At 38.7% G+C, this 13,862-nt stretch overlaps 1 protein-coding gene across 1 annotated transcript in view; it reads right to left on the reverse strand.

Moving 5' to 3' along the window:
* LOC134338192 (mannosyl-oligosaccharide 1,2-alpha-mannosidase IA-like) overlaps positions 1–13,862 on the reverse strand; it is a 121,644-nt gene that overhangs the window by 86,224 nt on the left and 21,558 nt on the right. The window contains exon 2 of the mRNA XM_063033839.1: positions 11,247–11,343. Within this exon, the coding sequence (XP_062889909.1) occupies positions 11,247–11,343 (97 nt within the window). The remainder of the gene's footprint in view (positions 1–11,246; positions 11,344–13,862) is intronic.

Below are 13,862 nucleotides of genomic sequence, written 5' to 3' on the forward strand. Positions count from 1 at the left end.
AACTGTAAAAATAGGAAAAACAATTAAACAAATTCTCAAAATAATCAAATAGACGTGCTGTAGGAAACTTCACTGTAACACTCAACAGAAAAATGTGACCAACCACAGTATAAACGGATTACTTCTTAACAAATATCTTGGTAGCAAAAGAGATAAGAAATGTTAAAGATCTAAATGCATTCAATGCAATTAGAATCTGAAAAGGAAGAAAATAACTAAATCAACCCCATATACAGAGAATAAGCTGGCTATGAACAAAATAAGAAATGTGTGTCTGAATAGATTATTAAATCAATGTCAGAAATAAAATTAAAGATACCCTTTAATCTTACATAATCTTCAAAATTTAAACTGAAATTTCTTCTTAAAGGGACTCATTAATTTGAAACAAACCATTTTATCTTCTCAGAACCAGATACCAATAAATTTTTTTCAGGTTATCTTACTAAATAATCATAAAGGTAATGCGCTCCCACTCTGCCATAAGAAAACTACTCTTCCAGCTTCCCCATCTTCCTTCATAAGACTGGAATGATATAAGAATATAGTCAATTAAGATTAATAGAAAGTAGCTATCTTAACACCTGTAACCTGGTAATCTGATTAATGTATTCTTGAACAAACTATCTGTAGTTACATTTATTAATTTTCTAAACTGGGGAGGGTATTTGAATATGATGGCAATTTCTTCATCAAATAATAGTAATTTAATTCCATTTTTAGTCATTTTCTTTAATGATTACTTGTTTCCTTTGTTTCACTCGTTACCTTACAAAAATTATGTCCAATATCAGATAGATATTTTCTAATTACAGGAAGTTTCAAGAGCTGATTTTTCTCTCCTAATCCTATAATCCTATAAGAACCGTTGAAGATGGGTCTGTGCTTGGGTGGTGTAGTTTAAATTACCTGAACCAAAGGCTCAGGATGACATTAAGCTTGACATATGCACTATGGATTTACTCATTCAAGCTATCTCCAAATTCCATCTCAGCGAACCATGAAAAATTCTGAGGGATCCAGATAAGAATAATTGTTGAAGGTTGAAGTACAGAAAAATAAAACCATAAAAATTAAAGGTGATTTAGTTTTATCAAGTAGAGCAGAATACAAAATTTGTCTTGATAGATTTGTACAACTAATGGTTATGGCATAGTTAGGCATCATTGCACAACTCTGAATTCATCAGAAAAGAAACGTGTCAAATGTTAGAAGACAAAGCTTTAAGGTGACAGCAAGAATTTTTAAAGGAGCTTTATGAGGCAAGTATTTTTGTTTAAAAAGAGTGGTAGGTTCCTGGAATGCACTGGCAGTGGAGGTGGTAGATGCAGATATGATAGTAATGGTTAAGAAGCCGGGGGTGGAGGGGGTGCAAACATGAAAGAAACTGGCTTGATTTGCTGTTGTTTGTTGCTGTTCTTTTCATGGTTGATGCTTAGGCTGTTCTACTGAACATTGTGGGCATGCCACGTTGGCACCCTGTGGGATGCCCCCTGCACATCCTTAGTGAAATGTGTTGTTTGTGTTAACAACCAACACAACCTGTGTTTCGTTGTGCATGTGATAAATTAAGCAAATCTGTATCAGGCAAATGAACGGGCAGGAAATTGAGGGATAAAGACCTTGTGCAGGCAGACAAGATTAGTTATACCGGCATGGTTAGCAGAGACAATGACTCAAAGGCCCTTTTCTTATGCTGTACTGTTTCACATCCCATAAACAGCATTCAAGGCACAGATAATGTATTGTCAACAGGATTATGCTAGGGATGGGAAATGACAATAACAAGTGCAGATATTAAATGCCCAAGTTTTGAAAATTGTGGAGTGCTTTTAGGGTGGATAAGAATATATTACTTCCTTTTATGGAGAAGTCAGTGTTAAGATATCATTAATTTTCAATTAAGAAAAAAAACATTAGCAAGAATATAATGGGTATTGTTAAGAGCATAGAATCTGGAGTTTTTAAAAATGGAACGTGCCTTTAAGTTTTAAATATAGAAATTTCTGTATAAACAGAAAGCTAAACAGAGGAAATAACTTTTGATCATGCTAGAAAAAGCCACAGATATAATGTACCAAATGAAAGCTTATATTGTTTATGCTAACCTTAATAGAATTATTTATTGTCACCAAGCTATACAGGCAGTTGATAAGAACTAAGGGGAGCTCACAAGACTTTGGATTAATGATAGATAGACATAAATTTCAAAGCAGAATGAGTAAGATACATGAAATACATGTATCAATTCTAAAATGAAAGTGCAATAGATTTGGTATAACTAATGATCATAAACAATTGCTTTACAATATAATTGTCTACACACTATGCACCATCTTCAACTTGGGTGTTAGCATTCTGAACTTTTAGTTGTGCTGATACGTTCAACATCAGATATTTGAGCACGAAATGCAAGTTGACATTTCAATGAAGTGTGAATAAAGTGCTTTACTGAGGGAGGTCTGTAGGATTAGGAATGCTGCCCAAGATATCTGAAGTCCCATCTGTCCTTTTATGTTGAATGTAAAAGATTCCTCAGGAATATTTAAAGAACAAGGGTGCCTTCCTGGTTTTCCGGCTATCATGTATTCCTTAGCTACCACTACATAAACTACATTATCTGTTGTGCTATCTTATTACTAACTGTGGACCCTTATGATTCTTTAAACGGAGCATCATTTTCTTGTACACAAGATGCAAATCATCTCCTGTGATGTTCTGAAGATGAAAGGTGTTAAATATATATCAATTTAATTTGTCTTATCATACAGATTTGCAGTGGACAAAATTCAATCCTCAACTCCGCTGACTTAGCTCACTATTTATTAAAAAGGAGAAATAGCACCAAAATTCTTAATTGTGCTGTTCTCCAGACACTCCATAAAAATATTGGAATAAGAATTTCTGCGTACAAATAGGGCAGTCAATGTCCCACTAAGTTGAGACACAGCAAAGACCGCAGATACTGGAAAACTGGAGCAAAACACAAAGCTGGAGAAGTCAGCGGCTCAGGTAGCAAATCTGGAAGGAAATGATCACTTGACATTTTATACCAAGAACCTTCATCTGGATGGATGAAAGGTCTCAGCCCGAAATGTCGATTGCTCAGTTCACTGCAAAGATAAGGCCGGACCTGCTGAGTTCCTCCAGCATTTGTCTTGCTCCTACTGAGTTAATCAGCCCTCACATTCCCCTTGACCAGGATTTTTCTCGCACCAGTGAAGGGACAGTGTCCCTATTCACCTCACTGACAGATGCTCACAGATTTTTCGCTGGCTTGTTAATGGGAATTTCCTCTGATCCGGCGTCTTTTCCAGCCTGGCAGCCTCTACTGAGGATCTGTGGTGTGTGAGAGCCGGAAAAGCTGCAGCAAGGCTCTTCAACCAATCGGAATGAAAAATCCCCACTGAGACATGAAGGATCCAAACCAGGAAGAAGAAAGAAATATAAATTAGATTTAAATGATGTATATAAAGGAAATAAAGACCGGGAAATACAGATAGAATAAAGTAGCGGTTTAAGAAATAGATGGAAAAAGTAAAAGCAGTTCATTATTTCCTTAAAAAAAAAGTCTTAATAATTTTCTCCTAGGATTGAGATCCCATATATAAAATTAGGTTATTTTTGAGGCGGAGATTTGTTTAACAGAAATTATCACTCAAACTTAAAATTCATTTATTTCAGGATGCACCAGCGCTACCTTTTCAACCATCTAAAATATGGCATTTGTTGGCAAGTTACAAATTTCACGAAACAGGAAATTTAGCAATACACATTGGGAAGATTCGGCTATCTAGTCATTTAACTATTTGGGTATATGCTTTAAAATTAGGAACTTGCTCCAGATGCTTCTGCAGAAAAAGAAATTTAACATTGTTTCAGCTATATTTTCATGCTTTACAAAATGATTGGAAAGTGAGAACATCAAAATGGCTACAAATTCTAGCTCAACCAAAACAGTGTGCTACATGGATATAGCAGCAGTGTGACAGTATGTCCTTACGATGGATTGTCAGGGAAGGATTTGTGGAGGTGATAAGCCCCTGCTGAGGAGTCAAAACTAAAGGGTGTAGGTTAAGTAAAGGATCTATCTGATAATCCCAACTCCATAATGCACTAGGAAGGCCAGATTATTCAAGGAGTGTGTACAGTGTTGAGACAAAGTGGTTCAAGATAACCTACAATACCCTTAAAATTCTTCAAAATAAGAGGACAAGCATACCCCCACCCCCATGAAGAAATTGTACTGAGGCACAAAAGTGACTCACATTCGGAAGTGCTAGGTGAACTTCTGTAGTGGCATAAAGAACTCTACAAATGGTTACTATTGCATTTCACTGTGGGAAAGCAGAATACAGTCGGCACTCCTTATCCGCGAGTTCCGCATGCATGAATTCAACCAACCGCGAATCGAGAAAACTCGGAAGTGCTCTTCCAGCACTTGCTGTTCGAGCATGTACAGACTTTTTTTTTCTTGTCATTATTCCCTAAACAATGCAGTATAACAACTATTTTACATAGCATTTACATTGTCTTAGGTATTATAAGTAATAGAGATGATTTAAAGTATACAGAGGATGTGCGTAGGTTATCCTGGATTGGGATCGAAAAAAAACCTGAACTTCTCTTACTAAGTAAGTCAGAACAGGTACATCCGCTATTATTTAGTGTCAGTTAGTCAAACGCTTGTCTTAGTATATAGTATATATTTTACCTTTCTATGCATATAAAATACTTAAGAAACGTATTTTTCAGTGCCGGACTCGGGAGCGGAAGTTCCCGAGTTCAATCCAGTGACAGATTGTTCCCGAGTTCGATCCAGTGACAGACTGCTCCCGAGCGCACTCTCCATCCGAGCCGGGTTGATGTGGAGGATCAAAAACCCAAAACACAATAATTAAACCATTGCGTTGCTTAGTAATAATTGTAGCTTTAATCGGGCAGGGCCTTTCTCATTTTATCCTTTAAAATTGTTCCGATCGTTGACTGACTGTAGCCCAACACTTTTCCAATAACCGATGGCTTCACCCCTTTCTGATCGCTTTATTATTTCCACTTTATTTTAAATCGCGATCGTGATTATTTTTGTGAACAGAAACACTGCGGATTCAGGGCTCCGCCACCGGGTCCTAATGCCTACCGCACTGAGGCAGGTCAAATAAGGTCCGGGGTTCCACTGGGTCCTAAGGTCCACCGCATTGAGACAGGTTGAATAAGGGACTTGAGCATCCGCATTTTTTGGTCCGGGAACCAACCCCTCGTGGATAAGGAGGGCCGACTGTATAGTGGATTCCAGTTAATTGGGACACATCAAGAACAGTACATTTTTGCCCAATTAAGTGGCTGTCCCAATTACTTGAAGTTTCACAGAAATAGTTAAAAAGGTATTTAAAAACGGAAACTACTATTTAACAGAGCAACAAATTATACAAATAAATGAAATACAGAACAAATTAGAACACTGCAAATATTACTAGTGGTTGTCCATTGTATTCAACGATTGCAGGGGGTTCACAGACTTTTTCTTGCAACTTTATGTACTCTGATAATACATTTAATTTGAACTGTGCCCCATTACCACCTTGTCATCCTCGGAAACTTCAACACTCAGTTTTGATGAAGTCTCATTTCATCAAATCAGTCACAGCCAATGAAAATTGATTGCCCCTGATGTCCTACCTCAGCTATTAAACACAACATGGAGAAAGCACTTGAAAACAGCAAGAATACAGGTGGCGTAGTGGCATCAGTGCCGGACTTCGGGATGAAAGGTCCCGAGTTTGAATCTAGCCGGCTCCCCTGCATGCTTACCATCCGTGCTGGGTTACGAGCAGTTGATCTCTTTGGAAACTCACCTAGCAGAAGGCAATGGCAAACCACTGCTGTAACTTGCCTTGTATACGTCAAAGAGGCGTGGTGGGAAATCGTCCACTAACCAGAGAAACCTTTCCTATTCTTGTAGAGGCTTTCAGGGTCCATAAGAACTTGCTAACACCATCTTGACCAAATTGGCTGAGTTCTGAAGGTCATAGCAGGCAGAGTACATCTGGCCAATTGTGACAACAGCAACAAAGGTAAGAGCCCTACTATATGTACGTAATCCTCACTGATCTGCCTGTTGATGTTTCATCAGTCTTTGACGACATTAGTAGGCTTAACCACCGCACAATAATTTTGGAGACTAAGCACAGCCTTTGCCGTGGCAATAGAAGAAGCTAGAAACACTAAACATGCAAGGCAGCAGCACTGGAAATAATAACAAAGACAACGTCAAGTTTTATCCTTCCCAATCTAATGAGGGGTCTTCAACCTATTACCTGCTGAGCATTTTGTCCATTTAATATCAGATTCAGATTCAGATTCAAAAACTTTATTGTCATTCTAACCATACATTAGCTCTGCAGGGCAGAATGAGACAGCGTTTCTCAGGGGCAGTGCAATCATAACATAACAAACACAACACTAAATAATAAACATAACAATAAATAGTAAAACACAACAGCCACATGTCAGTTAAAATCAGTTATGTGTCCAGTGCAAGTTAGAAGTGTCCAAAGCAGAGTCAGGTGGAGCAGCTATTTAGCAGTCTGACTGCCTGTGGGAGGAAGCTGTTTAGTAGCCTTGTGGTTTTAGTTTTGATGCTCCTGTAACGTTTGCCTGATGGCAGAAGAACAAACAGTTCATGGAGAGGGTGTGAGGGGTCTTTAATGATGTACCAGAATATCAGAGCAATGTTAGTGATTCAGAATAGAAAACATTTCGTATGGTGTGGTGTTAACAAGGACTAATGAGCTAAATTCTAGAGGTGAGGGAAAGACAGCATTTGAGTGAGTGTAATATTGTGAGAGGCCAACTGCAAATTGGAAGACCAACATCTCATTGTCATATTCTGCATGGGTAGGAGCTAGTAGTATGAAGAGTAGTGAATTTTCTGCATTGTCCACACCACCAGTGTTTTACAAACATGCACATCTGTGGAGACACACACACTTGCAGATATCCACTTATTTGCCTTCTCAATTTGTTCCCCATTTCCATCCCTTTCCCCTTCCTACCTGGATCCATCTGTTTATCATCCTCCCCTCATTTGATTCCATCCATTACTTACCTGCCGCAGTCCCACCTTTCCCTTGTACTGTTATATACCTGCAATCTTTCTTCTTCCTGATGCAGGCTCTTGACCAAAAGGTCAGCATACATCTTTTGTCTCCACAGATGCCATAAGACCATAAGATATAGGAGCTGAAGTAGGCCATTCCGCCCATCGAGTCTGCTCCGCCATTCAGTCATGGGCTGATCCAATTCTTCCAGTCATCCCCACTCCCCTGCCTTCTTCCCATTCCCTTTGATACCCTGGCTAATCAAGAACCTATCTCTATCTGCCTTAAATGCACCTGATAACTTGGCTTCCACAGCCACTCGTGGCAACAAATCCCACAGATTTACCACCCTCTGACTAAAGTAATTTCTCCACATCTCTATTCTAAATAGACCTCCTTCAATCCTGAAGTTGTGCCCTCTTGTCCAAGATTCCCCATGGGAAATAACTTTGTCATATCTAATTTGTTCAGGCCTTTTAACATTCAGACTGTTTCAATGAGATGCACCCACCCCCCCATTGTCCAGAACTCCAGGAAATACAGCCCAAGAACTGCCAGACATTCCTCATACAGTAACCATTTCATTCCTGGAATCATTCTCGTGAATCTTCCCTTTATTCCCACTCTATGTTTTCTGCCGATCAGCCAATGCTCCACCCATGCTAGTAACTCTCCTGGAATTCCATGGGCCCTTACCCTGCTAAGCAGGCTTATGTGTGGCACCTTGTCAAAGGCCTTCTGAAAATCTAAGTATACTGCATCTATTGCATCTCCTTTGTCAACTCTGCTTGTTATTTCCTCAAAAAAATTGCAGTAGGTTAGTCAGGCAGGATTTTCCTTTCAGGAAACCATGCTGGCTTTGGCCTATCTTGTTATGTGCCTCCAGGTACTCCATAATCTTATCCCTAACAATTGATTCCAACAACTTCCCAACCACTGATGTCAGGCTAACAGGTCTATAGTTTCCTTTCTGCTGTCTCCCATCCTTCTTAAATAACGGAGTAATATTTGCAATTTTCCAGTCTTCTGGTACAGTACCAGAATCTATCAATTCTTGAAAGATCATTGTTAATGCCTCCAAAATCTCTCCAGCTACTTCCCTCAGAACCTGAGGGTGCATTCCATCAGGTCCAGGAGAATTATCTACCCTCAAACCATTAAGCTTGCTTAGCACCTTCTCAGTCGTAATTTTCACTGCACATACTACACTTCCCTACACTCTTGAATGTCCAGTATACTGCAGATGTCTTTGTGAAGACTGATGCAAAATGTGCATTCAGTTCCTCTGCCATCTCTACATCTCTAATTACAATATCTCCAGCGTCATTTTCTATTAGTCCTATATCTCCCTCAACTCTTTTACCCTTTATATACTTAAAAAAGCTTTTAGTATCCTCTTTGATATTAGTCACCAGCTTCCTTTCATAATTCATCTTTTCCTTCCTAACGACCTTCTTCGTTTCCTTCTGCACATTTTTAAAAGCTTCCCTATCTTCCCACTAACTTTGGCTTCCTTGTATGCCCTCTCTTTTGCTTTTACTTTTACTTTGGCTCTGACTTAACATGTCAGCCACAGTCGTGGCCTTCTTCAATATTCTTATTTGGAATATCTGTCTTGCACTTCCCTCATTTTTCAAAGAAACTCCAGCCATTGCTGCTCTGCTGTCCTTCCTGCTAGTGTCCCCTTCCAGTCAACTTTGGCCAGTTCCCTTCTCATGCCATTGTAATTTCCTTTATTCCACTGAAATACTGACACACTGGAATTTAGTTTCTCCTTCTCAAATTTCAAAGTGAACTCAATCACGTTGTGATCACCATTCCCCAAGGGTTCCTTAACTTTAAGCTCTCTTATCATCTCTGGATCATTGAACAACACCCAATCCAGCACAGCTAGGGTCTCCAAGTGTTGCTGTTTGCCACTCAGAAAAATCTACCAGCTGGTTCTTTAAACATACCAGGCTTTAATTCTTCTAAAACTATTTCCTTAACAGGACTTTATTTAGTTTCTCTTCTCACTAGATCCTGTATTCCCCAACATTTCCTGGGGTTTAATTATGGGATCTTCACAAAGCAGGATAAGAATTGAACTTATTTCACTATAAGTTTGTCCTTTATTGATTACAAGCATGCTATATTTGTCTTATCTGATCTTTTCACATATTTATAAAAACTTTTATTCAGTTTTTATACTCTCTCCAAGTTTATTCTCATACTCTATCTTTTTTCCAAATCAATCCATCTCCATCTGCTAAATTCTAAACTGCTACTAATCCTTTTTAAATGCTTCTCATTGCCTGCACTCTATCTTTCACTCACTCTTCCCCAAGGGACTCCACACAGTAAAATTGCTTCTAAATGCTTTATTAATTAGTTTAGGTATGCAAGAGTAATGTTTTTCTATAAAGACAAACAAACTTTGCTTCTAGGTTCCACACACAGGAACAAATTAGTGGCTGAATAGTGATCACCAAAGGAGAATATGGAAAAATAAGGCTTGTACTCTACTAAGGTAATCAAGAGATATAGAACAAACACATGTAATATATCAATTTGATAAAAAGCATGGAGAGATTAGAATCCCTTACATCTTAAACAGTATCCCTCTTTGAGAAACCAAGGAAATGTTGAAATTCACCCAAAGAACTAAAGGCACTGCATCAAAAATGTTGCTCAAAATTATCAAAAGATATACAAAATATTTTTACTCAAACAAGCCTCTAAGAAGATCCGATACCAGAAGCACTGAACACCTCTGATCTATCATATTCATTTTGTCTAAAGAGTTAAGTTCATTCCTTGGAAAAATGAGGAATTGAGTTTGAAGATTGTAGGATTTGGAGGTCACTCTTTTGATCTAAATAAGAGCAGCACATACCAGTTGTATTCAACTCAGTGGCACAAATAATACAGAAATCTCTGGAAAATCTAGTGAACAAAATTGTTGAAATGTTTTTCACCTAGAACAATATGCAAAAACTTTTACCTATGTATTTTCCAATGGCAGCTGCTGCATTACTGTCTTACTGACTGTTGGGAAATAGGTCATCTCTTAATCCCTTCTTGTCAGATATATAGTGAAGCTGAAAGTGGGGAACAACAGACGAGACCACTGGGATACAACATTCTCCTGTATACCTGGGCCACCACATTTCTGTCAATAAACTTGAAAACGGCTGCTGGGCACTCAATGATGTTACTTGATAGCTGACAGTTACAAGTCAGATCTCAAGCATACAAAGTGAATTATGCCTGAAAGTAGCCAGGGCAATTTCTCAGTGGTCACTACTTGACCTGGACATGATTGCTGATTTGATTTACCATGCACAAAATCTGTTTTTAGGCACAAATCAAACTTAAAAACATCCACAACTCTAATTTCTAGGAATGCATTTCTGGTATAGGTAGAAAATGTGGTTCTGAAAAAGCAAAGTTTATTTCCAATAAAGCACGAGGGTTACAGAATTTAGATACTTCCACTCTATCTATCAGCCTGATATGTTTCCCTGTGGGCTAGAGGAATGTAATTTTGAGCCACTTATTTCAGCCAGAATTACTAGAATCCAATATAAACTTACAAAGAGAATCCTGGAGGATATAGCTCTCCTTTTTATAGAAAACAGATTCATCTCTTGATATCAGTGAAAAGTTACCTTGAACATGAATAAAATAAACAAAGTTCCAGAAATGTTACTTGCTTTAAGAATATAATTTGGCCAATTTTCAGTTAGTTCTGGAAAGATGAAGTTGCCTTAAAGAGGGTACACCACCTTACTTTCTCGTTCTGTTCCCATGGACATCTCCCCACCTATGAAACTACTATCCTACTCACAAAGCCCACACCTACTGACTCCATGATCTCACCAACCCTGTCCCCCAGTCACCTGAGTAGATCCATTAATCCATTATCCCTCACTACTGGTTGCATTGGCCACCTACTTATTGGTCATGACACTGGTTTATCAATTGCTCCTCTAAATCTGGCTAAAAATCTAGGAAATCTAGAGACCTGTACTTACAATTACATAGTCTAGTTTCCCCTCAAATTACTACAATCTTTTTCTGTTAGCACAGACATACCAAATGGGTTATAAAGTGCCTCTATCCCATTTTATTTGTAAGAAATAATTGTTTCAGTTGGTTACTCACCAAATAAACCACTTGCATGTCCATTCTTTGACAATGGTTTGAGTTCATTAGATCCCCATGCGTATCGTCTGTAGTTATCCCAAGCAAATTTCATCATCTAAGAACGAAGACAAGTAAGTATTCAAAAAATTATTCCTGTGTATAGAAGTCCATGTGGAAACATGGATAGAAATCAAAAGATGAAGGCAAATGGAAGTGGGTTATGTCTGAAAGTTTAATATACTGTATATATAAAAAAAAATCAAACTCAAGATCAACCTAAATCACATGGGATATACTAGTCAGAGACAAGAACATTGATAGTAATATAATTCTGCTGTTTCCTCATTATCAGATTCCACCAGGTTCTTTACCCTGTTGCTAAATAATCCAGGAAGTTGTAGATACTAGATCATTGGGGGTGTTTAAAAAAAAGATAAAAGTTTTGAAAGATCAAGGAATTGAGGACTATGATAAACTGGCACAAAAGAGACGAGGCCCAGGGTCTCTACTTTCTTACAAAGAGCTGTACCAGAAAGACTATCCCGAGAATTCTACATTTCAAACCCTAAGTAATCCATTGGATTGCACACCAGCTGTCTATCACTGAAAAACCTATATAAAGCTGTGTGTTTGTTGCATCATTAATTCAGGGAATTTACTGCCCTCAATGTCCACATCGCATAAGTATGTTATAAAAAGTTTGTCAACAATTACATTCTAAGATGTTGATTGGTTGGAATATGACAGTTGTGTCATTCAACGGCACCACAGTAGCACAGCAGTTAGTGTGATACTATTGCAGTCCGAAGTCAAAGTTCAATTCTGGCACAGTCTGTAAGGAGTTTGTGCATTCTTACTGCAATTAGGCTAGGATTAAATAGATGGATTGCTGACTGCACAGCTGTATGGCTGGAAGAACCTCTTCCATGCTGCATCTCAGAATACAATAAAGGTTCAACCAGAGTGAGAGGGCTCTCTAATTCTCCACAAACTACAACAATTTTCTCTTGCAATCATCAATATTCAGGTGAAGTTGGGTCATGGACATTACCACAGACCAAAAATCTAACTAGATTTAAGTGAAGAAACTTGCAAATTCAGCAATATCATCTGGTATACATTCAAACTGGGCTGCAGAATGGCAGGAGATATTTTCTGAACATTCTCCTCTTCAAGTGTCATTATCAATTGAATGTAGTAATATTGCAGAGGTCCACAACAGTTTGATTCTTTGATTATGACACCTCTAAATATCTCTAGTATGTTAAGCCTACAATTATCACTGTTGCTGTTCCAATACGTGCCTCATGGTGCACTGGACGGTATTTCTCCAGTTTCTGTAGCGCTTGACTGTTCGCTCAAACCAGCACAGATGGAAAGCGTGCAAGGAGCCATGCCAGATTTGAACTCAGGACCATTTGCCTCAAAGTCCAGTCCTGATCCACTACACCAACAGCTGGCTAATTATCACTATGCCATCCTTATTAATCTCTCCCATTCAAGGTAAACTAAATCTGCACTTACACCTGGCATGCTTTTCTAAACATTCTAATGTCAGAGCTCTTGCCCTAACCTAATAATAATCTAGTAATAAGGGATAATATACATTTATGTTGCTACTAATCCCTCACAATTACTCATGGTTCTCAGTTTAAGCATGTAGTAGGTCTGTGTTAATGTGGCACAATAACAGTGCCATTCTGCAAAGTAAAGGACACCTTTACACTAAATACATTTCCTTTACAAGGATCATGAAACAGACATGCTTACTACAATTATTGTAAATTAATGTGTATAAAAAGGACTACATAACATGGATTACTTCATAGTATTTTCACCCACTGTCTTCCAATAACTGGCCCAGACTGGCAGACAGGTCATTCAAGACATGGTCAGCTGTATATTACTTACAGAATCTTGATAAGCTCCTCCAGTAAAATTAATTTTGCACAGTTGTTATAACTCTCCTAGTGATGGTTATCATGAACAACAATAACTGAATAGGTAATGGGGGAACTAGAAAGTTTATTTGACTCACTTCCATACAATTCTGAGAAATTGCCAAGTTTACCGGCAAGATGGCGCCCTTACGTTGTGAGCGCCGTACCAACTTTACAGTGTACTGCTAACTCCTGCAATTTCTTTCGCGTTTGTTGCTCAAGCAGCTGATAGTCACATCAGATATGACCAACTGACTCTTCCGAACATCGGGAAGACGACATTTACCCACAATGTGCCACCCTTTCTACAACGGGAATCCCTGCTTACACAATCCGTGGGAGGCTCATTTACTACACCGTCGCTACTTCGGAAGCAGCGCCAGAGGCGAGGGAGAAGGGCCAGTATCCTGGTGAGATTGAGACAGTGTGCTAATCAGCTGATGCTCCCTAGCATATTTCTGGCTAACATTCAGTACCTGGACAACAAGCTGTGCAAACTGAGAGCCAGAATCTTCTATCAGTGGGAACAAAGTAATGTAACGTTTTGTGCTTCGTGGAGACTGGCTGACAGAGGAGATATGGGATCACATCATTGAGCCCTCTGGGTTCTTCCTGTTCCAGCCGGACAGGTCTAAAAACCTCTCTGGGAGAGTAAAGGAGGTGAGGGTGTGCTTCAAGGTCAATAATGCTTGGT

This window comes from Mobula hypostoma, chromosome 26 (genome assembly GCF_963921235.1).
Source record: "Mobula hypostoma chromosome 26, sMobHyp1.1, whole genome shotgun sequence".
NCBI lineage: Eukaryota > Metazoa > Chordata > Chondrichthyes > Myliobatiformes > Myliobatidae > Mobula > Mobula hypostoma.